This window comes from Cavia porcellus, unplaced genomic scaffold (genome assembly GCF_034190915.1).
Source record: "Cavia porcellus strain 051 isolate PalLab524CR breed Dunkin Hartley unplaced genomic scaffold, mCavPor4.1 scaffold_24, whole genome shotgun sequence".
Taxonomy (NCBI): domain Eukaryota; kingdom Metazoa; phylum Chordata; class Mammalia; order Rodentia; family Caviidae; genus Cavia; species Cavia porcellus.
Window position 1 is genome coordinate 38,863,451 of NW_026947507.1, and position 26,440 is coordinate 38,889,890.

Sequence of the window (26,440 nt, forward strand, 5' to 3'; positions counted from 1 at the left end):
CCGAGAGACTCTAGCCTTGGTTCCACGAGCTCACGCAAAGGTGAGCTTAATTCACCCACATGGAGCTGGCCCAATGATGACCTTGTGCGCTCGTGAACTCTGACCGTGGCCGAACCCGAGTCTGCAACGCCGGCCCCTATTCCAGGGGCACCAGGCTCACCCACAGCGTCACCTTCTTCAGCAGCGGGTATCTTTCAGAAGGACGCCGGGCTCCGCGAGTCCGAGGGCGAGCGCGTTCACAGACCAACCAGAGTCCCGCACAGCGCGCGGCGCAGGGACACAGCCCAGAAGCCAAGAGCTGCTACCAGAGAGACCACGCAGCGGGGCGGGGCCAGTACCCGGCAGGAAGGGGGCGGGGCTGGGAGCCGCCCCACCCCGTCGGTGGCTCCGCCCCGAGTGACGTCACTGGCCAGGCCGGCCGGCGCCATTTTGAAAGTGGAGTCGCCTGCCGCTGCCGCCCGCCGCCGCCGCCTCCGCCGTCGCTGTCGTAGACTCCGCCACCGCCGCCGCCGCCACCAGAGAAGAAGCACCGACGGAGAAGCCCAGAGTTGAAGCTTATCATCCGCCGACAAGTGCTCCCGCCCGCCCCTCCTCCCGTCGGCCGGCCCCCGCCCCCGCCCCCACAGGTGCCATCCGCTGCCATCCGCACCTCCGACCCCCCCAGCCCCAGGTGAGGGGGGTGAGTTCGAGAAGCGGAGACCCCGACGCACCCGGCAGGGTCACCATTTGCAGCGCGACATGGCAGGTAAAGGAGAAATGGCCCTCGCCCACGGGCTGGGTGCCGCTTCCTTCCTCCTCCCTCCATCACCCCCTAGCGACCGCCGGGCCGCGCGTGCAGCCGCGGAGCCCCCGGGGTTGCGGGGCGCGGGGCGGTGGAGGTGGGGGCGGGGAAGCGGTGGGCGCGGTGGGGGCCGAGCTGCGGCGGGGGCGGGTGGGGGCGGGGCGGCGCCGGCGACCGTGGGCGCGGCGGGGGTGGGGCGGAGGGGGCGCGCAGCCCGTCCCCGCTGTGTCCCCTCGCGGCCCCTCCACCCTGTCTGCCCGGGCTGGGCTGCACGTCCTCCGCGTGGTTCTATCTCCCTACCCCGGAAAGCCTTCGTGGGCTACAGTCACATGTATCTGGCACTAAGGGACGGGAGCGCTTTACAAGTTAAAATACAATAGAGGCACACGTGTACCCCCACCCCATCGCCACCCAGCACCCTGGGTACTTAAATGTTTTTGAGGCTGTAGGCCTCAATGTTTCTTTTTTTCCGCGCGAGCGCCTTTCTGTTTTTTTTTTTTTTTAATCCCCTATGACCAGAGAGTGCAAGGCCTTTAATATAGATCACATTGCGTGAAAAACATAATATAAACATTCGGTTTTGCATGTTAGCGTTCGTGCAGATGTCCTTTTCCCAAAAGGGTTTCGTGAAGTTAGTTAAAATAGTTGTGGAGCTCAGTGATATAAATAGCCAAAGGAAGTGCGATTTTGTAAAAGCTAGCAAAAAAAATGTATGGAGAAAACTAGGTTGGAAATACTTAGCAGGGTGTGGGGGTGAACGAAGAGAAGTAATTCCTTTGAGGATTATTTTGTACATTTTGGTGTTACAGATATTTTCCATCAACTAGTAAAATCAATTCTAGATCCATAGATTTGGGGCGTTTTTTTTCCATTTCCTTCTCAGTGCTAGGAAATGCAGTAGACACCCCGGAATTAAACCAGTTTTTGGTGGCCTTCTCCCCAATATTTAAGTAGTTAGTGGAATCTATGAAAAGTTAGCATAGTGATTGACTTAAGTTTGCTGTAAACAAGTTGTGCTTGACCTTGTTGAATGATGAAATGAGATTAAAACTGTTGTGCACCAGATGATGACAAATTAGCGAAATCAATTCTTTGCCAGTCTTGTGGCTGCTTAAGGGTAAGGTGCAGGGAGGCAGAACACGTTTCCTTCGACAGTCTCTTCGGCTGCATTCATTTCTCCTCCTTTTCCTGTCTGGAGCCAGTGATTTGCTGGTAATGAATGCAGTGGAATGGCTGTCAGGCTTGCTGGGTGCTCATTTTGGCGATAAGGTTCTTATGAATCATTACTCCATTGAGGCAGTGTTCTCGAAATAGTCTTTTCCTTCTGTGCTTCATGGTAGTTTAACCTTACTAAGTCTTCTGCGGGCTTTTTTTACACTTAAAGAAAAACTCTAATTTTTGTTTACTTTTTCTGGTGGGTCATGCTTGAATGTAATGCATATTCCAGGAGAAGGAAAAATGGAAGTTTCAAATGTATATACAGTGAGAATGATAGAACCGAACATATGCCTACTCGCAGACCCTCACTCTTGTTTTAAATGTGTTACCAACTACTGGGAACCAACCTTTTCCCAAATTCGTGCACTTGGTGGTGGTTGTATGTGGGTAGTATCAGGCTGTTAGGATCATGCCAGCTGTGATGGATACCTTGTCTGTGTTTATGAGAGTAGACATGAATAGAACTGTTTTAATTGGTATGTTTGCTTTTTCCAGGAGCTGGAGGAGGGAATGATATTCAGTGGTGTTTTTCTCAGGTGAAAGGAGCAGTAGATGATGATGTAGCAGAAGGTAAGAAAGCATTTAATACAAAATTTGAATAATGGAATCTTTTAAAAATTTTAACAATTCAAGGATTTGAGTGTGTGTGTGGTGTGTGTGTGTCTTTGAGACAGGGTTTCATTACGCAGTTCAGTCTGACCTGGAACTCAGCCTCCTGATTGCTGGGTTTTCAGGCCTGTGCCACGCCCAGCTTGGAAGGATTTTCTTGAATTTGAGCTTGTTAGAGTTTAAGAACATTAAGTGTTTACTGCCCAGAAAATGAAAAAAAGTTTTTTAAAAAATCACTTGTTTGAAAAATAGCTTTAAATCTCTCCTTTATACTTTATTTCATTTCTTTTCCCTTGAACTTAAATGAAAAGCAGTCAGTGATTGATACACAAAGCTGTCATAAGAAAGCTCTGAGGCCATATGATAAAGGTTTTGTTGTTATATAGATTCTATGTAAAAAAAAGTGCCAGGCTTTCGTGTGTTGTCTTGAATAATTAAGTAGAAATTGGTACCATCAGCCCTTAGCTCACACCATCTTTTATTTTTATCACAGTTTAGGTGGTTTTGAACTTGCCTGCTTTGAGAATGTAGTATTGGTTGGTATAGTCTGTGAAGAAATTCTGGCTCCAATTACTCATTTTTTCTTGCGGGGATTCATATAAGTGGTTAAAAAATAATGCTGTGAAAGTATAGCTTGCTTTCTGGAGACCATGTTTTCTGTGCTGCTGGAAACAGATTGAGTCGTTGAAGTGCTTAAGTCTTAGTTTGTCTGCCCTCCAAGTTTATTAACTTCAGAAGTTTAGAGTTTTGAATGCTCAGGGTTTTGCATATTCAGGGTTTACAATTGTTGGAAGTGATTTTAGTCCTATGGTGGAGGTGGTATTTCTACAAAGTACTTCTATTATTTCTTTGGGAAGTTTTTTGTTTTTGTTTTTGTTAGTATTATGTCTTGAGTTACAGGAATGTTCTAAACAAAACAGGAAATTAAAACGCTTCTAGTTTTAAATCTATGTAATAAGAGTTTACTAACTGTTGTTTAGGTTTTGTTTGTGAGAAGATTGTATTCTGTAGACTGCTGTTTGTTTGCAGAGTTCAGGTTTTTCCTGGCAGTGGCAGGGTGGTGGCGTGTCGGACCGGCCAAATGTGTGCACAGTGTTTGCTGGGATCCCTGTCTTTCTACATGAAGTGTCTGATCTGGGTGTGGCAAATTCTACAGAAAGCCAGCTGCATGCATTAGACTTGCCATACGTTACAGAGCGCTCCCACTCTTTTTTGTTGGGTTCTCATCCATTTTTCAGATGAAAAAACAGAAATTTGACCTAAAAGGCTCACTGATGGTGACACACATAATGACGTTTCCTCTTGAAGGACATGTGTTTTTGACTTGTGTAGAGAAAGGAGGAGTCCCATATTAGTCATTTTATGACTCCCATTACCTGTTGAATAGTAGGCACTCAGAGTATTAATTCTTTGCTCTTCTGTAATACCAAGTTATGAAAGTGCTGTATATTTGGAAAACATTCCTTGGTTGAATTGTGTATTTCCTTTATCTGAGGTCTCCTAAATGCCAAGCATAGAGGGTATGTGGTGTTCAGAGTGTGAACTCCACTCAAGGCTCATTATCTGTTAAGAAGAAAGACCACATGGATTTTATTTAATCAAATCAATATTCAAAATTGAACATCATTTACCTAACTGAAGAAGTCTGTAGTTTTGATATATTGTATATGATGGGTCAGTTGTGTTAGTTTTTGTCTGCTAATATTAAGTAGCACTGTTTTACTGCTGATTCATTAAATAATTTTGAGGTTGTTAAATGTTAACATTCTTAGCATCTTAAAGTGAGACTTAGTATGTGGGTTCCAATAATACGATTTGTTGCAGTATTTATGTTTTTACAAGTGTTATGTATAAAAAGCATCGGTTTTCAAATTGTACTACTTTGGAATTTTTTGCATACTGTAGTCTGCATATTATTACCTATTATGCTTATTTTACCGAGAACATTTGCTTTGCTGAATTAAGAGTTCTTAAATTTTCCTCACAGTTGTAGAGTGGTGGTGGTGAACCTGTGACATGTATGCCACTGCAGGCTGTATCACTGCAAGCTATAAAAAGTTCGTCCTCACTGATTTAAAGTATAACTTTAGACAGATTAGATCTTCTCACCCTTTAGTTTAGATTGCCTGTTTTCTGTTAATGATACGGCTTCATCTCTTTCCCATCAAAGACTAGACCTTGTCTCCTTTTCTGTGTTGAGTCAGCTGCAGGAATACTATTTTTCCTTCTGTAATGCTTTAGTTTTTCCCTGTTGCTTTCCCCTTTGTTCAGTTTGATTCTATGTAAAATCTAGCCTGTAGTAGGTGCCTAAATTCCTTTCTTTGTCCGGTGTTTCTCGTTAAGTTAATCTGATATGCAGTCCCAGTTTTGGTCATTTTTCTTAGAAATCTTTAGTGGGTCACTGTATCCATTGAGTTAGGAACTAAATGGATACTATACTTTGGCTGAGACCTGTGACTCACTTCAGGACTTTTGTTTTTGCCATTTCCACTGTAATGTGCCCAACAGCTTCCCACTGTTCTTCCCTGTTAGACTTATGCTTCCGGCCATGCCAGTAAACTCAATTTACTCATATATACATACATATGTATATGTATCTGCATATATATGTGCATGTATGTATGTTTGTCTCTGCGGTGTTGTGGATTGAATTCAGGGGCCCACGCATTCTAAGCAGGGCTCTCCACTGAGCTACATTCCAGTCCCTTTTTAGATTTTAAGACATATGGTCCTGCTGAATTGCCCAGACTGGCCTTGAACTCGCAGTTCTGCCTCAACTTCCCAACTTCCTAAGTAGCTAATATCACAGGTATGTGCTAATGTGGTCTGCTGGAAATATGTTTTAGATATTCTTTTACAGTGCTTCATTACATAGATGTTATATTCAGTGCCCAAATCTCCACTGTTGTACTGTGAACCTAGTGAGAACTGATTTACTTTTGTGCTTTATGCAGAATGTCCTGTATAAGTACTGTACCTAGAACAATGCCTGGCACAGTACATGTTAAATGTTTGTTGAATAAGATAATCTCATTGTTACTGTTTTTGTTATAGGTTTTGAAAGCGGAAGAAAGTGGGTGAAAAGTAGGATGATGGAGATTTTTTTCTGGCAATTGTGGCTCTGTTTAGTTGGCAGCCTTTACAGCTGGATTGCTGATGCACAGTTGTGTAATACAAAAAAATTAGGAGATCTTGGGCTTTTTCCCTAGCTCACTCATGAACTAGTGTATGTCACATTAAGTATTCCTCTGGGTTTCTGTATGCTTACACAAAATGACAGGACTGGATTAGGTGATTTCTGCTGTTTTTTATAGTGTGGTTTTGTTAATTCCTAGAGATGTCTTACTTAGAAGGAAACAGTCCAGCAGTGTTACCACTGCCAAGTGAAACTTGAGATGTTGGACTCAAGGGGCCCTAATTTAAAATTTAAGTCATCAGTGGACTTACACAAGGCTCAGAATTTTATTATTAAGTACAATACAGATCTAAGACAAACAACCTTCTGAAAGGGTTCTGATAGAACTGAGGAGGGGAGGAAGAGGAGGAGGACTGGCCGCGGTGGCTGAAAAGATAAGAAGTATAAAATATAAGTAACCTTTATTTTGGGAGTGTGGGGAGAGACACCCCCGACCCCCTGTGGCATGGCATCTCCACCCCCGGGCCGGCGATCTCTCCGTGGAACACGTGGAGTGAGGCACATAAGTAGCCTCGGCCTGGGGTGGAACCCAAGGGGGCATTAGGGATGTACAGGTAGCCCATTGGTCTTAGTTTGGCGCCAGAGGTAATTTCCAAGGGTGGGGGGAGATAGGAGCTCCCTGGCTTTACTGGCTACAGTATCCGGCCTGGGCCAGCAATCCTTTCACTTTCAATATATTAGTACTGCGTTTTGGTCTCCATAGGCTCTTCTGTGAGGAGCTTTCATTTTACGCTTCATGGTAGCAATAGCGTTGTGTCATTTTAAGTCACTCAGGGTGGGTTTGCTGTAATCTCAACACTCTGGGTGGCTGAGGCAGGATTATGACAAGTTTGAACCCATCCTGGGCAATTAGTGACTTAGTGAGACCGTGTCTCAAAATAAAAAATAAGATAAAAAGGGCTAGGGTATAGCTCGGTGTGCAGGCCACAGGTTCAATCCTCAGTATCATATACACAATTTTTTTTATTTTTTTGTTCTTTTGAGATAGGGTCTCACTAGTCTGTTCAGTTGGCTTTGAGCTCACTTTGTATCCCTTGAGCTCATTTTGTAACCTAGGCTGGTCTCAAACTCTCAATGACTCTCCTGCCTCAGCCTCCCAAGTGATAGGATTAAAGGTGTGTGCCACCATGCCTGGCTCTTTTCATATTTTTAATTCTTCTTGAATTGATAATTTTGTCATACAGGGGTAAGAAAGCATTTGGGTGCTATAGCATAGTTTGAACCCTCAGATCATTTGTTTGCTATTTGATCAGGGGCGCTGTAATTTATCCATTGTGCCTGTGGCCCCCTTCATAAGTGAGGATGGCAGTTAATCTTGTCTTACGTTGTTGCCTTGATGATTATATGTGGAACAGTACCCAGCACATAATAAAAGAAGCTTTCTAATGATTTAGCTGTCATTACTTTAATGTGTATACCAAATAAGGGAGCCTCATTGGCGAATGAAGAAACAAGGAAATAGTCTTTCTTTCTTTTTTTGGTCTTTTTGAGACAGGGTCTTGTTATGCAGTTCAGGCTGACCTTGAGCTCATTGTAGCCCAAGCTGGTCTTGAACTTGCAGTGATCCTCTTGCTTTAGCCCTCCAAGGAGTACAGGGATGGGAATTGTCTTTAAAAAGCTATAAAAACACTTCTTAGCCAATGTGAAGGAGATAGTATGTATATGTGTTTTATACATGTTCTTTGTGTTACTAATAAAGTTCAGAAAAATTCAAAACTAATTTTTGGTTTTGAGAGCCTGTGAAGCTGGTAAAATTGTAACAAAGATCTCTGAACAAAGACCTCCAAAGCTAATTTTAGGCAGGCAAGAGGAAGTCATGGTTAGGAAGGCCTGGGCAGTACAGTGACCTGGGTGGTGACTTTACTGATGTTTGTAAGAATTCAACTTGGACATTTTTGTCTTGTTTTCATTATGCATTTAGAAAGTTTTGGGAGGCTGAGGGAGGAGTATGGCAAATTCTAGTACAGCTTGGGCAATTTTGCAATTTAGTTAGAATCTCAAGGAAAAGGTCTGAGAATGCCCTGGGTTTAATCCCCAGTACCCCAGTACTTAAAAAAAAAAATTGGACTTTCCCCCCCCCCCCCAAATTTAGGGCTGTAGTAAAGGTTGTAGGTATGTTTTGTTGCCTTTTTTGTTTTTTTGAGGCAGGGTCTCTATGTAGTTCATGCTGGTTGTGAACTCATAGCAGTCCTCCTGTCTCAGCCTCCTGAGTGCTGAGATTATAGTTGTGCCTAACTAGTAAAGCTTTTAGAATGAAAGTGACTGTTTATTACCTTATTTGTGCACCTCCTTTTGTGTAATCTTGCAAACAAGTGTTCAGTTCTGCTGGCTGTTTTCCATGGTCCCTGGCTGTTCTTTGAGAGAAATAAAATGATAATACTTTGTTTCGTTTTTTTTTCCTTTTTTTGCCATAGTTATGCTCTGTAGTTCAAGCTGCCCTTGAACTCATGGTGATCCTCCTGCCTCAGCCTCCCAAGTGCTGGAATTATAGGCTGTATTTTATTAATTTTAGGTTCTCCAGGTTAACTTCTCTGGTAGGGGACTAAGGTTCATATTGTCATCCCCCGATGGCTGTGGTCATTAGCAGTGCTTGCCTTATGGCTGTCATATATTCCATGTTGAATAGCTAGTACTGTACAAGATGCTCCTTTCATTTTCCGTGAAGCTAGTGATTCCCTGTTTGTATATTTGCCTTCTTTGCATTTCTGAAACCTTCCTGGTATTTTATACCACATACTTACAGAAAGTATGTGGACTAGGGTAACGAACTGCCATCACCAAGTATCAATTTGGGACCAAAGCTGTCCCATTTTATTCTCAGTTCACCTTTTTCCAGCTGTTAATTATAGAAATATTGCTGTTACCACCTGAATTCAGTGTGAAACAAAATTTTTTGTACTGATTTTTTGACATTGTTTACTTGAAGAAATAATTATTAAAAGTTCAAATGCATGTGGGTAATCTGAAGTGTGTATTATTTAAGATATGGAACAATTGTTAACTACTCAAAGTGATTGTTTTAATGCAAGTTTTAATTATTTAATAAATTTTAAATAGTTTTCAAGCCAGCATGGTGGTGCATGCCCATAATCCTGGCATGCAGGAGGCTAAAGCAGGAGGATTCCAGCAAGTTCAAGGCCAGGCTGAACTACATAGCAAGATCTTGTCTGAAAAAAACAAACAAAAAACAGTAACAGCATTGTGGCACAGGTCTATAATCCCAGCACACAGAAAGCTGAGGCAGGAGGATTGCCACTAGTTTGAAGCCATTCTGGGCTCCATTGTGATTTCAAGGCCAGCTTAAACTGCATTGAGAGACCCTGTCTCAAAAAACCAAATGAAAAAAAAGCACATGTAATTATTTTATCCTATTTTTCTCATCTTTTATAAGAAATTATTTTAGGATATGATTTTATTACATGAAACTTGGTTTTTTTGAAATTTGGATTCAAATGCATTTTATCTTTTCCAATCCTTGCTTCCTGTTTATTTTTGGTAGGGTTTAGTCTCATGGACTGGTTCTTGGAAAATATTTTTTAAATGGTAGGTTCTAAATATATCTTGAATAGGGAAGTATTTTTGAGAAACAAGTAATCCTTAGGGGTATCACACAAAATTTAATGGTTTTTAAAGCTATTCCTTATGTTCACTGCATAAGCAGTTTTTAAGGTAACGTTTGTTCTGCATTTTTAGGGTGTGTACATATTAGACTTAGGTAATAAAATGATAGTACCCAGTTACAGAGATTTTAAAATAGTGCACATCAACTTCATTCCAAAACCTCACGAGCTGCGGTGAAGGTTTTACTTAACACTCTTCCTTTGAAAGACAAGCAATATGCTCTCCTGTTAGTACTCAATGGGTGCTGTCACTTAAAGCGGTGTAACTCTGCCATTAAATAAAACCTTGGACAGTATTTACTGTACATAAGTGGTTCTGGATAGCTTCCTGATTTCATTTTAAGATACAGAATTTTTTGTTTTGTCATTCCTTTATTGATAAAATGTAAGGGATAATTGTTATTGAAAGCATCTTACCTCATTTTATCGTGATATAAAGTGCAAACTAAGCAGTATTTTATTTTTAAAATTTTCTTAAAGAGAATAGAACAAAACACAATGCAGGCAACACAAGATTTCAAAACAGGGCAACAGGAAATCAACAGTGGTTACCATAGTGTCTATTTTCATTGAAATAGTTGTCTATATCTTCATACATAATGAACTCAAAGTATAGAATGAAAGCATTACAGCCTTCAAACCAGACAGTGGGAAAAGTAACAGTAGCTACCATAATATCTCTTATTCTCTTCAAAACAGCTGTCCATACTTTTACACATACTGAAATTAAATAATACAAAACAGACTAAAATCAAAATGAAGAGTAAAAAAACATTACTGGACTTCAAAAAAGATAGGAAATCAGCAGTGGCTACCATGATGCCTCATTTTCTTCAAAGTTGCTGTTCATGCCATCACATGTAATAAAATCAATTCTTGTAGACTCTTCAGGAGAAGTTCTAGGCATGTATAAGCCTCTACATGTACATCTGTCCTTTCTGTATTAGAGGGAAAAACAAAACAAAACATTATGAGAAAAACAAGAGACAAATAACAAAAACAAGGCCCAAAACAGTGACAGTATGGTACCTCAAACAAGGTGGCAGGAACATAACTAAGGTTGTTTTGCATAGTTATCTTCAAAAGAGTTACTCAGATTACCAGATATAAACATGCAAAATTGATCTAATCCTATGAATGTTAACTTTTGTTCCAAGAACTGGTAGAATTAGGAGCACAATAATTTTAGCTGTCTTTAAGTGTGTATGTACAATTTTATATCTTTTTTCTTTTCCCTTCCTTCTTTTCTCCTTTTCCGAATTATTTTTTCCCCTTTGAGCAGTTTCTTCCCCTTTCACAATATTTATTGACGATTTTGTGTCTTATTTACTCTATTTCTTACACTAGGGAGATAATACAGTATTTAGCATGTCTGATTTATTTCACTTATGAGTATGGTCTCAAGGTTCAGTATTTTAATTAAATATTTTTGGTACATGTTTGCAGTAATAACATTCATAGAGTTGATACAAGCGCGTAACACGTTAACTGTTTACATCCCCTTAAGCTCCAGTATTTTATATAATGAACTAACGTTAGAATCAGTCAAGTCCTTTTAAACTGGAATAAGCAGGATAGAGATAATTTGAAGCAAAGAATTTTATTTGTTGTTTTTTGAGATAGGGCCTTGTTATGCAGTTCAGGCTGACCTTAAACTCATTATGTACTCCAGGCTGACCTCTAATTTGAGATAGTCCTGCATCAGCCTCCCAAGTACTGTGATTATAGGTATGTTCTACCATACCCGATTTGAATTTATTTTATTAAACCCATAAAGATCCCCATGTTTGTATGTGTGTAATTGCTTAGTTTATCTTAAAGTTAAGTGGAGTACCAAAGATAACCTACATTTTTAAGTTTCATATGCTCTTCAGTGAGATAATTGAGGTTGGAGAGGTTTTAACTAATACCCTCAAAAATAATGTCTTTTCCCTTCTGAGATGATGTTGGGAACCATAATTGAATGATTGAAGGACTACAATTTATTTACTTCCTTAGTAAAGAGAAGAAAGAAAGAGAAGTAAAAGCCTGAGCATGAATTAGATTTTTTGTAGCTGTACTCTGAGGAAGAGGTGGCCTGGCCTTCTAAAATAATCGCTCTGCTCACCTTTACTGAGTATGTAATCATATCCCAGGCACCATCCCAGCTGTGTTACATGTAGTCAGTCATTAGTTTGCACAAAAAACCCTATGAAATTTATTAATAGTGTAACCTGTATAGATGGAGAAACTGGGATCCTTACCCTCAAATCTTACCTTATTTTCATTTGTCTAATGTAATTTTATGTATTTCAAAACTTGATCACTATTTAAGGTAAATGTGTTAGAGGTTGCTGGAATGTGACTTGTTCATAGCAGAGTTGGTTTTGTAATGCCTATTAGGTCTTGGTTTTTGTTTCTGGGGAGCTGAAGATCAAATGGTGGCTCCACATGCCAGGCAAGCCCTCTGTGAATGACACCCGCAGACCGTTTTTAGTTTTGAGATAATTCAGTTGGGAGATGAACTGAATTTTCTACTAATGGCATTCTTGAGTTAGAGCACACTGTTGGTCGGTTTTTAGGAGTCTGTGGGAAGTTGTGTAACGCTGTTGTATAAGATGGTATATGCACGTTTTCTCGGTCTGAGAGTGTAGAATCATCGTCTGAATGGTAGTCAGAGGCCTAGTGCAGTGAGCGCAAACCTTTCAGAGCCTTCAGTGATTGTACCCTGCCTCCTGTGGCACACATGTCATAAGTTCGCCACGTCTGGTGTAGTGTTTTTCAGTGTCTGGCCTGGTAATCCTGAACTCTTTCAAAAAGGTCTGTGAAGTCAGAGATGTTTTTCTGATACTCAGACTTGGGTCTTTATCACCGTGGCAGCATTTGCAGCAGCATGAAATGGCCATGTGGTAAATGTGTGCATCTCAGTGAATCAAGGCCCTACACAGCACCAGTAGCTCGTTGTCATGCACTGAAGTTTAAAATGCACTGATTTTGTTTAAGAGTGGCCTTGATGAAGCAGCAAGAACGCACTACACATGTATTTGCTACCTGAGTCGCATATTCTGCGGGATATAATGGAAAGTACCAACGGAGGATTTCTGCCTGGAGCAGAACACAGGAGGAAGAGCAGTGGTGCATCTGTTTGAGGCTAACTGCTCTGATCAAAGGGCTGGGGTTTTTGTTGTTGTTGCTTTGGTTTTTTGAGACAGTATCTTGCTATGTAGTTTAGGCTGCCTTGAACTCACAGAGATCCTCTGATCCTCCTGCCTCATCCTCTGGAATGCTGGAATTACAGGCATGTGCCATCACACCTGGCAAGGAACTGCTGTTGTTGTTTTTTCAAAGGACTCCTGACAGGCCCTGGTTATTTAGGTTTGGATATTTCACATTCATATTCTCACATGAATAGAGAACTTGTCTTATTAGGCAACATTTGTTGTTCATGATAAAATCTGAGCTTTCAAGCAAAAAGTAGAAATTTGAAAACATACCTACCATTGTAAACTTGACAGCTTCCCTGTTAAAAGACTTTTCAGATGAAATCAGTAGTAACATTAATGAATTAGTTTTTGATGTTGTGTAATGAACTGTATCAGCTCTTGGGAAAACTGCATAACTCAGTAAATTCCTGTTTTAAACATGTGATAGTAGAATTCGTGTCTTGTGACCAGCAAGAAGATTGGGTTTTAAGTGTTATAGACCTGCCAGGCACTCGAGAGACTGAGGCAGGAGAGTTTCTGAGAGTTGGAGGGCAACCTGGATTGCATAGTCAAGGCCAGCCTGAACTACATATAGTGAGGCCCTATCTTCAAAAAACCTGAAAAACACATTACAGAATATACACTCCACATTCCACAGATGGTTAAGAAAATGTTTCACATTCTGGTGTACTGGTAAGGAGATAACAATAACTACCTTAATGAGACTGGATTTTCTTCATATATTTAGTTAACAAAACACTGTTTTTAAATATCAGATGGAGAAGCAATGTAGAGAATTGTAATTCTGACAGGCTAGATATGAAAGATTTGTAGCAATGTAAAATACTGCCATTCTTCTCACTAGTTTGTGTGTGTAAAGTCACTTTCATAACATTTTTGTTAATTTGTAGAGCTTATTACTATTTTGCAGTGAGTAAATATTTTAAAGTTGAAAAAGTCATTGAAAGACTTTTTCACAAAATTCAGCAGCTGTTGGTATACTCTGGTAATGGATTTCATTTGCCTAGAAACACTTTAAGAGTCTTGTAAACCACGAGAGATAATGAGCAGAATAATGTGCCATTTTTGTGCATCGATGTCTATAAAGCTTTTGTATAAAACTGGTTTCCGTAACTTGAAGTTATTCCAGCCTTTTTCCTGAATTCTTGTTCAGATACAAAATTAGATCTACACTAAATGCTTTGTTTGGGTGATCTTGATGAGGAAGGATATCTTCAGGACTTTATCTGTTTCTAAATTCATCTCATCCTTACATAGTTAAAATATCAGTGAAGTATTTGTTAAAATACTTTGACTCTAAAAGTTTTTAGGGATTTCTCCGTAGTGTCTGCTTAGTAACAGCATTCAGGTAATACAACTGGATTACTACCTTCCTTCAGCAGTGCCTAATCTAGTACTGTTTGCAGGTTGGCTGCTGATTATTATAAATTGATGATGATAATTGTATTTTATTTTGAGCTCAATATGTAGCAATTTGATGTGTTGTCTTTTGAAAGAAAGACATGTAATTGGCGTAGTAAGAGTTTCTCAATATAACTAATAAAGAAATGAGGCACAGCTTTTTCTGCAATGTAATTCTATTCTTAAATAATTGGTGAATTTCTCATTCTAAGAAAGGATTTTCAACTACTGCTTAAGATTTTCAGTGCTTTGGGGCTGGGGATTTAGCTCAGCGGCATGAGCACCTGTCTTGCAAGCAGGCAGTCGTGAGTTCGATCCCTGGTACCGATAAAAAAAAAAAAAGACAAAAAAAAAAAAAAAAAAGATTTTCAGTGCTTCTCTGGCTATTTTCTGCCCTCAGCCTGGAGTGGTGGAGCGTTTTCTGTAATCCTAGCACTTGGTAAGGTAAGACAGGAAGACTATGGCAAGCTTGAGGCGGGCCTGAGCTGCATAGATAGTTGAAGGCCAACCTGGACTGCAGGACTGCAAGGCAAGAGCTTATTTTCGAAAAAAATTTTTTCCCTTAAAATATATGAGATTAAAAAAATGTACCAGTTTTTTCCACCCATATTTGAGCATTGAATATCATAGAAAATAAACTCAAGTTATATTTTTTAAAATTAGTGTGAATATTTTGTTTATATTAGCAGTAGTTTATATTGGGTTGCTTGATACAAAATTCAGAGGCAATCTGAACTCTTCTCTAGTTGCTTGTATTTACGAGAAAACTGGGTATGCAGTTTAGTGGTAGAGTGTTTCCCTAACATGCTTAAGGTCTGGGTTTGATACCCAGCACCACAAAAAGAGAGGGACTTAGGTGAAAGGGATTGCTTGCAAGTTTTTAATACACACCACCCCTCCACTGCCCTCACCTGAACTGAGCTGTATCTTCAGTGCTTTTTTATTAAGAGAACAAGAGTTTTAGTAAATTGCTCAGGTTGGGTTTGAACTCCTAATACTGCTGTCTCAGCCTCCCAGAGTGCTGGGTTTACAGGCATGCTCCAACATGCCCAGCTAAAATTAAAAATAAAAATTAAAGCTTTAGAACATGGTTAGATTTGAACAGTGTTACATTTTTTTTCCTTTTTCCTTTTTATCGGTACCAGGGATCGAACTCATGACTGCCTGCTTGCAAGGCAGGTGCTTATGCCGCTGAGCTAAATCCCCAGCCCCCCAGTGTTGCATTTTAAAAACTGCCATTGTAGGCTCCTTGCAGGTTTGTGTGAAAGTAGAAACAACCTTTTATTCTGGATACAAGACCTCCCTAGAGTTCAGGCTGGCCTCAAAGTTGAGATTTGCCTGCTGCAGCCTCCCGAGTACTAGGATTTTAGCCATGTACCAACATGCTTGGCTAAAGTAGAAACTTCCTCTTAACCATGTGATTGTATTTTTTCTAATTTATCACAAGGTAAAGAGTTGAAAGGGCTGGAAATGAGTTTCTAAGGCACCATGAGAGGAATCGATTGTTTGCTGGTAAAGTGGAATGGCTCATGTTCTGGAGAAGTAGGTTGTTGCAGGCAGATCTTTTTCCTAGTGATGCAGATGCAAAGGTGGTCGTTACTCGATGTGCTGGCTCCTGTGATGAATGGACTTAATTTGTGCTTCAGACATGAACTAATAAATAGTTTTTTTTTGTTTTTTTCTTTTTCCTTTTTTCCGGTACCGGGGATTGAACTCACGACTGCCTGCTTGCAAGGCAGGTGCTTATGCCGCTGAGCTAAATCCCTAGCCCCTTAATAAATGGTTTTTAAAAGATGGTTATTACAAGAATTGATAGTAGCAAAGGAATTGCTTACTCCCACTCACTTTTCTCATGGATTTTTTCTAGCAGCAGAGCCAGTTCAAGTGAAATATTTTTAGCTTCGTGATTTTTTGAGGCATCTTTTTTACTATAAAAACTTAAAGTTCAGCATTTTAACCATTTTAAAATGCACAGTTTAGTAGTGTTCACTGTGTTATAAAACACATTTTCAGAACTTTTTCATGTTCAAAAGCTGAAACTATACTCGTTAGATGACAACTTTTCTCTCACAGCTTCTAGTAGTACACATTTTACTTTTCGTTCCTGTGAATTTTAGTACTTTAGCTGTGTTGTGTAAGTGGAACCATGCAGATAATTTTTTTTTTTTGTCTTTTTCCTTTTTATCGGTACCGGGGATCGAACTCACGACTGCCTGCTTGCAAGGCAGGTGCTTATGCCACTGAGCTAAATCCCCAGCCCAGTACAGATAATTTTTGTGACTGGCTTACTTCACTTAATGAGTCTTCAAGATTGGTCAGTGTTATAAAGCACGAGTCAGGGTTCCCCCTTTCCAAGGCCAGTACTGTGTGGAGAGACCATATTGTGATCATCCACTCATCCTTTGGTAAACATTTGGATTGTAATCACCTTTGTGCAATTTGAGCTTAAGTGTTTTCATATATCACCATGAACAGAGACACTGTAACACTGTCATCATTGAAGAGCCACTTATATGAAGGTTGCTCTGTGACATCATGGCCATCTTGGTTATCTAGGTATAATCTGATGCTCACACAGGTGAAATCGCCCACTGATGGATTTTCCAGAACATGTCCCTGTAGCCAAACAGTGAATGACTGTAGATTAGGGCATCTTTGGGAAGAACAGGTTGATACTTCCTATAAATGATTAAGGGTAATGAGAAGAGCTCTTGGCAAAACATGAAACAATAGCTGGGCATGGTGGTGTACACCTGTAATCCCAGCATTCTTGAAGCTGAGACAAAAGGACTGTGGAGTGTTCAGGGCCAGCCTGGGCTCCATATTGAGTTCAAAGGTAGTTTGAACTGCTAGCGAGATCCTGTCTCAAGAAACAAAAATCAAAACCCATGCATGAAGCTATCCATCTGGAGCACATAAGCACTTGAAAAACTGCTGATTGATATGTGTTATCTCAGAGTTAATAGTTTGAAAACTAGCACCAATTTATTTGGTAGGCTGTTTCAGGATAGAATTAGGCAAAATCCAAAATTTTGACCTAAGTTTAACTTAATGTACCGTTTTATGGGTGAAGAAATATTCCTTTTTTTTTTTTTTTTTTTTTTTTGGTACCAGAGATCAAACTTAAGATCTTGTGCTTGCCAGGCAGGCATTTGTGCCACTAAGCTATATCCCTTGCCCAGAATTCCATTTATTTTGTAATCACTTTTCCTTACTGTTAAAATTTATATCAGTAGTAATGACGACCAATATGTAGCTTCATTTGTTATGGCTTGTGCTTAAATGATACCCCCACCCCAAAGCTTCATGCAGTTATAAGTGGGTTGTTTTCAGAGGTGGCTGGATCTAGAGTGTGTGATGCTGAAATTGATTCATAGTGCAATGCTAGAATCATGGACACTAGGATTGAGAGTGTGAGTGCTCCCCACCCTAAGTACCCCAGATAAGGTATAAGGGATAGAAAAAGCTATGATTAGTCCTTGTTACTTTGCTGCCTTCTGCATGCAATGAACTGTTCCATCTCTGAGATGCCCCTGTGCCATGTGCCATGCTGCCTTGGAGCCAGCCAACTGTGGACCCAGGAACTATATGCCAAATAGACTTTTATTTCTTTTACTTTGGGTTCAGATATTTTGTCTCAACAACTAGAAAAGTCAGAGTTATTAAACTATGACCAGAATCATTAGGATAATAGGAAGATTTGGTAAGTGCATTGCATTTCTTAGGAGAGCTTTTCCAGGTAGAAGTTATTGTTGCCATTATGGAAGCTACTAAAGTGCAAAGACATTGAGCAGAATTAACCTAAGGTCTTGAGTTAGTAAATTACTCTACTTTCTAAACAGCTCCTTTCTTCTTCCTTCTTTGCTTTCTTTACTGTGTTTTCCTTCCTCCTCTTCCTCCTCCTGTTTGAGTTAGGATCTCAGTGTGTAGTTTGGGGTGTTCTTGAAGAATTCACTGTGTATCCCAGGCTGGCCTTGAAACTCCTGTATCAGCCACCTGAGTGCTGGGATAACAGGCACATACCACCATGTCTGACTTAGGCTGTATTTCTACTCCATTGTTCAGTTTTTTAAAAACACCATTTATATACCTCTAAACAACAGTACCTGGTTAGTGTGAAAAGTGAAGAGACCTTAGTCAACCAAGTGTGTCAGTACATACTTGTGTAGAGACCAGTATATGGAGAATGTGAAGAAAGTATAAGACATATTCATCATTTTTGATACATAAAAAGGTTGATTTTATTGAAATGAATATTTTATGTATCACTTTGGCTTTTGATAACCTGTTCATGGCAGTATAAAATCCTTACTGGGGCTTGCTCCAACATTTTGTAGGAATTGTTACAATGTCATTAGTAAAGTTTTCCCCCTTCTTCAGTGTCACATTATGTGGCTTGACACCTAGTTGGCCATCCTAGATACTTAGTTGATTCTTTGTGTTAAATGAAAGAATCACATATCTCAAATCTAATACCATCAGTGTATTTTCAATGCTTTCAGATGGTTTTAAGTTTGAACTTATACCGGAAATTTCTCCAAGTATTTTGGTAGCATGTAACCCTTAACTTTTATTCTGACAGTTTGGCAGGTCCTTAAAAGTTAAACCAAATTTACCACATAATTCAGAGATTGCATGCCTCTGTGTGTGTGAATTGAAAATATTTTTCAAAGAAAAACTTGTATGCAAATGTTGATAGCAACCTTACTGGTAGTAGCCACAGTGGAAACTGTCCCTGTCCATCAGCTGGTGCATGAAGAAAAGGCAGTGTGATTGAGATGTGAAAAGGGGGCAGCACTGATATATGCTACAGCACGGATGAGCTCTAGTAACCCTCTGCTAATAAGCCGGTCACAGACACCGTTTATTACATGCTTCCATTTATACGAAATATCCAGAGTTGGCAGATCTGTTGACAGAAGGTAGATTTGTGTTTGTTCAGGGACTGGAGGGTGGCAGGGAGCAAGAGCAGTGGGAATGATTGCCCCAGGTACAGGTTTCCTCTGAGGGGTGATAAAAAAACTTTCTGGGATTAAATAATGGTAGTGTTTGTACAATTTTGTGACTATACCAAACCTATTGAATTGTACAGTAATTACTATAATGAATAACGAGTTAAAAACTATCTTAGTCACTTTATTGACAGTGAAATGGAAACCTGATATTCGTGAATTACAAAAGGAGAGGTTTGTTGTGGCTCACAATTTTGGTCTACAGTCAGCTGGCTCCAGGACAGGAAAGGCATGGTCTGGCATCAGAAAGCTGTTCTGTCTTGAAGGCCCAGATGCCAAGAGGGAAGGGAGATGCTAGTGCCAAGATTCTGCCCTTCTGGGTCACACTCCATGTGTGAACCAGGCCCTTCCACCTAACAGCAGGTCAGTTACACGTCACGTGGCCCAGAGGCCCTGTCTGTATGTATAAGGCTTTGTGGGATGGTCCAGAGTTAAACTGAAACAAATGCTAAAGGAAGAAATGGAGTAGAAATTTTCTGTTTCTAGAACCAGTAAATTTCACATTCACAAGAAAGAAGTTTCCATTTGGAAGTTCTTTTGACTTATGCACAGATATTGTATTTATCAAATGCATTTTGCAAATTTTTAATATTTTGCTGTTAAACCTGATATCTGTCTTATCTCTAGACATACATACAATGAATGTCTCTTGCATCATTCTCCTGGTTTCAATGGCCCTTATTGTTCCAGAAGTATTTTGTTTCATATTACATGTTTTTAACATAATCCAAACATGTTTATAATTTTCTAGGAGGAAAATGTATTCAGAAATCCATGAATTAGTAGGGAAAGTCAATGACATGTGTTTTGGAGGATCTGAAAATAAATTGCCCAAACAGTTGCCATTTTCTTTTAACTGGCTTGTGATTTCCGTGTGGAGAATAAGTTATTGAGAAAGTTGTACGCTTTTGGAATGTGTTTAGACTCTAAAGAAAGCCCAGTGAAATTGGTAACTGCTAAGATACTCAAGTCTGTTAAGAGTATCACTTTGAGTTCATTGATGCTTAGAGTTTGTTATACCCATTATTAAGCCTTTCTTCTTTCTTCAGTTGAATCTGATTGTTCCTGGTAGTGTGCAAAGTGACCATGTTATTTTGCAGGACTGTACTAGACCAAGAGTAGGCTTGTTTGTTTCTGCACAGTCTCACTGTGCAGTTCTGGCTCACCTTGAATTTACTATGTTAACCAAGGCTGGTCTTGAACTCACAGAAATACTGCCTCAGCCTCCCAGGTGCTGGGATCAAAGATGTGTGCCACCGTGCGCAGACCTAATGGGTTCTTTTAACTGTACAGTAACATGGAGGCCCATGGGTTCATGTGTTTACTATCTCTCATTCTCAACCTTATTCCTTGGGCATGTTAAAATCATTAAGATGCTGTTCTTTTAACTGTACAGTAACATGGAGGCCCATGGGTTCATGTGTTTACTATCTCTCATTCTCAACCTTATTCCTTGGGCATGTTAAAATCATTAAGATGCTGTTCTTTTAACTGTACAGTAACATGGAGGCCCATGGGTTCATGCGTTTACTATCTCTCATTCTCAACCTTATTCCTTGGGCATGTTAAAATCATTAAGATGCTGAAACGCATACTAATGCATTGATGAGAATGTAGACATTTTTAAAGTTCTTGCTACACAGTAATTTGTTTTTTTGGTCTTTCAGGAAGGGCATTTTTTGGAGACAGGGTCTTGCTACATAGTTCAGGCTAGTCTTGAATTCAGTATGTAGCCCAGGCTGACTTTGAACTTGGGGGATCCTCCTGCCTTGACCTCCCGAGTGCTGAGTACTGGGATTGCATACAGGTGTTAACTACCACACCCAGCTAATAATTTGTCAATTTTAGGAATTTCTTTATTATTTATAGTTAAAAATAACTTGGATTCTTTAAAGGGGAAATCTGACCATTTCCAGAATAGTTCGTTTTTCTGCTGAGAATGTGTATTTCCAAAATATGTATGGTTTGTCTGTTTTTGGCATTCAGCATATTTGAGAAGATACATGACTTACTTAACTGGGTGTCTTACCTGGTTTAGACAGTTTAGGTTTTCTGAAACTTTTAATACTATAAAATTATGGTGGTGTGCTGTGAGAATCTTACTACTTTAGGATACTTTATGGGAATGGGATTGACGGGGTCAAAAAGGTGTGTTGGGGGTGGGGATTTAGCTCAGCGGCATAAGCGCCTGCCTTGCAAGCAGGCGGTCGTGAGTTCGATCCCTGGTACCGATAAAAATGAAAAAGACCAAAAAAAAAAAAAAAAAGAAACAAAACAAAAAAGAAAACAGTTGTGTGTTATCTTTTCTGTAAATAGGGATAATTGTATTTGCCTTGCTAATTGAAGGCAGATTAAAAATATACATGAGTGCTTAGTTTGGGCGCACATTGAGTGTTCCTGTAATTGGGTTGGTAAGCTATTGAATTACCTACCAAAATTCGCAGTTCGCAGAAACAGAATAAAAGCTTGTTCCAGTTAATAAATTAAAATCAGCTAGTTTTGGGGGTCTTGGGCACATTAAAGCATTTTCAGTAAATAACGTGTTGCATTAATGAGTAGTATTTAAGTTGGATTGGGAATGTGGGAATGGAGGGAAAGCAGAGGGATGGTTTCACTGTTTAATCAGAAGTGAGATTAGACAGTGGCTGTTAGTTTGACTGAAGTTCATGTGTGGTAACAAATTCAGGTGTGGTCTTATTTCTTCTTTTTTCCGTCATTTTCACAGTTTCCTCTAGTGTTTTATTCTCCCTGTAAGTGTATACTCCACACCTTCTGGAGACTGCTTGAGGTGGGTGGAGTGCGTGGCACATGGGTCATTTGCTTGTAGCAGCTTGAGGGTAGTTTTGGGGGCACCTGAAAGGTAGTATAAAGGAAACCCGGGGGCGTGTTTTGTTTCAAGCATGGTCCCACTGTGCTGTCCTTGAACGCATCCTGTATCCCTAACTGGGCTTCGGGTTTGGGGTAGAGTTGGCAGTACTCCTTCAGCCACCCAGTTGCTGGGATTACAGCCACCACACCTGGCCCTGGTGCAAGTACTAACCTTTAAACTGTTGTAGTTTCAAGAATGTTAACCCAGTTCCTACCTAAGGCAACAATGTTAAAATTGTAAAATGATAAAACTTTGATGTTACCCTGCATTTTTGCTTTATCCTCTTTTCCTCCCCTCAGCTCTGAATGACTCCAGTTCTTGACCAGAACTTTGAATAGGCCAATGAAACTTAGAAAATTCTGCAGGAGCCTCAGGAGATTAGAAAGCAAATTTCATTGTACCAGTGAACACTTTTATTGAGGAGGCTAAGTCAGGAAGATGGTTAAATTTCAGGCCAGCCTGGAGAATTTAGAACCTGTATTCAAAAAATTGTTTATATTTATGTTTGTTTTGTTTTTTGAGACAGAGTCTTGCCATGTAGTTACAGGCTGGTCTTGAGCTCACTGTGTTGTCCAAGCTGGCCTCAAATGCAGGGCGATCCTGCTGCCTCATCCTCTGGAGTCCTGGGATTACAGGCATGCGCCCACCATATCAGGCTTAATTAAATTTAAAAGGGTTGAGGATGTAGTATAGTCATGGTGTACTTCCCTTAGCATGATTGGGGTTCTGGGATCGATTCCCAAATACTGCGCAAGTATTCGTTGTCATAATAATGTCTAGTTTCCCATATGGATGTCATTAAAATCTTGTTAAAGGCAGGTTATTATGCAGTTAGGACTGGAATAGAACCTGTGATTTTGCATTTCCAGCCAGTTCCCAGGGAGGCTAATTTTGCTGGTGGTGGTGGGTAGACTGCATGCTTATTTGGCTTTTTCAGGAGGAGTGGAGATGAGAAAAGGTAGTATCATAATGCTTTACTCAGCATTTCTGACAGTAGTCATTTTGTTGCTCTAATATCAGTTAACATTTGTTTGATAAATGAATAAACACCTTCTAGCAAACTTGTTTTTAATCAGTAGTTGTCATACAGTACTGTTATGTATTAGCCCTCTCTAGCTGTTTAAGTTCGTGTTTTATTTCACATTTGACTCTGACCAAGATGTTAATATACTTAGTAAAGGTTTGTGTTTGCTAGTAATACTCCATTAAGGTAGATTGTCTCTCAATGTTACGACAAGGATGAATTTAAGGAGTAAAATCTTAACTGATAAACTTCAAATTTTGTCTCTGTGTTCTTCCGGTAAGTTCATTAGCCTTGAGGTGTTATGTACCTTTCAAATCTCAGATGAAGATTTCACTCTCTCTGTCATCTAATCTAAGCTTTATTTTGGGGTGATTCTTAACTTTATCCAAGTAGCTCATGTGTATAGGTTTAAACTCAGTAGTTTGAAAATAGGTAAAAGGAAATTTAAGTTTTCTGTCATGCTGACTTATCCCTACCTTGAGAATACAGTGCTGTACTACATATTTTCATTTCTTCTGATTCTTAATATTTTTCTAAGCTCGTAGAACTTGTTCTCAAAAATAGATTTTAGATATACATCATATGTAAATGGTAGGTACGAATTGAGCTGTATCTTGTTCTTCGTATTTTCTCAATTACACCATTTTTACTGTTTAAATCATGGTCAGAGTTGTAGGCTGAATACCCCCATCTCCTCAGTCCACATCGCAGTCCCTGGAATTTATGTTATCATATAAAGCAAAAGGATTCATAGAAGGGAGTAAATGAAGGGAGTAAAGTTAAGATGGTAATTACCCTGGATTATGTGGATCTAGATGTAATCACAAGTCTTTGTACTAGAGAAACAAGAAAATCGAAGCTGCAGAGAGGAGATATATCAGAAGCAAGAGGCTGGGCACAGGCAGTGTGGAAGTTAGAGAAGGCAAGAAAACAGAGCCTTCCCTAGGGTTTTCAAGATCCTCCCAGGGGACACCTTGACACTGGCCTGGTGTGACTGACTCTTGAGTTCTGCCCTCTACAGCTGCATTTCACCACTAAATTTGGTGTAATTTGTGGCAGCAACCATTCAAAATGAATGTAAGAGTGGATATTATTTCTGTATAAATGCTGTTAACCATTGGTATTATGATTGTTTCCAACTATCACACTTGTCTTTAGAATTAAAAATCGCCTTATTCATTTTTACAAGTGTACTGTCACTTTCCATACCATTTAGTGCAGTTTTGTACATTGTCTGAAAGAATCACTTTGTGCTTTTTCTAGAGTTAGCATGTTTCAGTCTGGAGACTTAGCGTGCATCACCCTTGAGTCCTCTGATGAGACACTGGAGCCTCCCTCCAGTGTATTGAAGCACATCCAGTCTCCGTCCACTTCACTCACTTTGAGCTGTAGCCCTGCTGCACTGCTGCAGTCTGGGCAGTTCTGAAATGATGCACAGGGGCTGTCCTGAGGTTTTCCTTCATTGTTCTGATTGTAGTCTTCATGATCACTGGAATCTTTCAACTCTACTGCTTTGGATCTTCCTGTTCCTGGGTGCCAGGCCTTTGTTTTGTACCACACAGTATCATGTACTGCATGCAATTTCATGGGAGGTGAAATTTTTGAGGTCCTGCCTGCCTGAAAGAGATGACTTTTTTTCCTGCTGTACTTCCAGGTTTGGCTGATTAATGTATTTTCTTTCTGAATTTTGGAGGCATTTCTTTGTCATTTTGTTACTAGTTTTATAGCTTCTGGACGATGTGCCTTTATATATGGGTCTTTTTCTTTGAGCATTTGGCCCTTTCAACTTGGACATTAATTTTCCCTTTTCTCAAAATTTTATTTGTTTCTTATGAAACTCCTATTACATGGATTTTGGGTGGTTTTTTTTTTTTTTTTCCAATTTTTTTACTCTATTAGGATTTTTTTTTTCAATAGTTTCATTGCGCCTTTTTTTTTTTTTTTTTTTTTTTGGTGCCAGGGATCAAACTCAGGACCTTGTGCTTACCAGGCAGGGACTTTGCTGCCGAGCTAAATTCTGGCCCGAAATAAACCTATTCTTACATGTTTTGGTTGTTTTTTTTTCTTTAGTTCTAGTTACTTCATTTTGAAATGCTCATTTTTTTTCTTAACAACTTGTATTTTGAAAATGGAGTATCTTCTGTTTGAGAGGGCTAATGTCTTGTTCTTCTAGTTTTGGTGGTGTTTCCTTTTGAGTTTGTGCATCCTGTGTATGTGTTAGCAGACTTTCAGTGTCTGGTGACCCTTAGTCATCTCACTATTTGTGAATGAGGTTCTAACATGAGATTAGAAGCTTGTTCACTGGCAGAGCTAATCTGCTAGTAGGCTTCACTGTAGAGGTTGGAAGAGCCAGATGTTAAAAATGAGAAAGCAGATACTACTGCTTGCTGGGACCCTTGGTTCTGCTATACTGAATCATTCTTAAGACTTTCTCAGCCCTCTCCTTTGTGCAGTTTTCTTTCTCTCCTTCCAGTTTTAGTATGAAAACTTAATAGATCCTAATTTAAAGCACAGAATTTTTTATGAAGTGAATCAGTTAAAAATTTGAACATTTAATGCCAGGGATTTAGCTTAGTGGCATAAGCACCTGCCTGGCAAGTGCAAGGTCTGGTACAAAAACAAACAAACACAAACAAAAAAAGAAGAAAAATCTAACATTTACTGAATATTTGATAGTAAGAAAATATTTTTTCCAGTTACAAAAGTGGCATTTGGTTATTTTAAAAATGGTGGTCTTTTGCCTCTGGAAATTAGATGAATTAATTTGATTTGTGGGTTTGCGTAAAATATGTAATGGATTATAGATTAAACAAGATTGCCGGAGGAACGAGACTAAAAATGTGTACATGTGCCCATTTCCCAAGGTGAGTGTAAGCATTCATATACTGCAAGCATGTACTAATAAAAGAAAGGGAGGTTGCTGTCAGTTTGAAATTGTTGAAGCTGCAAAGGAGTTATATATGATGCTCTTCTGCCTACTTTGTATATAATTGAAATACTTCAATGAAAATTTAATTATTGTTGGTATATAGGAATACAACTGATCTTCATGTATTGATTTTGTGCTGTGCAACTTTGTGGAAGTGACAAATGATTTTCATTCTTTAAATAAAATGGCAGAATATTTGAGAATCTTCATTCACTGACCAAGAACAAACATGTGGCCTGTAAATCTGTGAGATGCTGTTTGGCCGTCTGGCACGGCACGGTCCGGTGTGTTTGTGCCTGCTTGGGGAGGCTAAGTGTGGCAGCCCAGTATGAGCTTGTGTTTGTCAACACTTGGTAATTAATTCTGTTTCCTAAGTATTTATTGGCAGAGGACAGAGAATCAAAGTTCTGATTACTTCTCAGTATGCTATACATCTTGTCTCCAGAATTTTGATCATAAAATTTGTTGTTACCTGATTCGCTTACTTGTTGATTTCTCTGTTTACTACTCACTTTATCAGTATTCTCAGGAGAAATATAAATTAATCTTCAGGGAGTTGAGGGTAGGGTATTATGATA

At 39.6% G+C, this 26,440-nt stretch overlaps 1 protein-coding gene across 4 annotated transcripts in view; it reads left to right on the forward strand.

Moving 5' to 3' along the window:
• The first annotated feature begins 370 nt into the window (after positions 1-370).
• Ppp2r2a (protein phosphatase 2 regulatory subunit Balpha) overlaps positions 371-26,440 on the forward strand; it is a 70,671-nt gene continuing 44,601 nt past the window's right edge. Inside the window, exons 1-2 of one of the 4 annotated variants that reach the window (XM_063234900.1) lie at positions 371-745; positions 2,495-2,569. In XM_063234900.1, coding sequence (XP_063090970.1) covers positions 739-745; positions 2,495-2,569 — 82 coding nt within the window. In that variant the 5' untranslated portion in view covers positions 371-738. Of the gene's footprint in view, positions 746-2,494; positions 2,570-26,440 lie in introns of those variants that run through there. The other 3 variants (XM_063234899.1, XM_063234901.1, XM_063234902.1) reach the window with 3 other exon arrangements.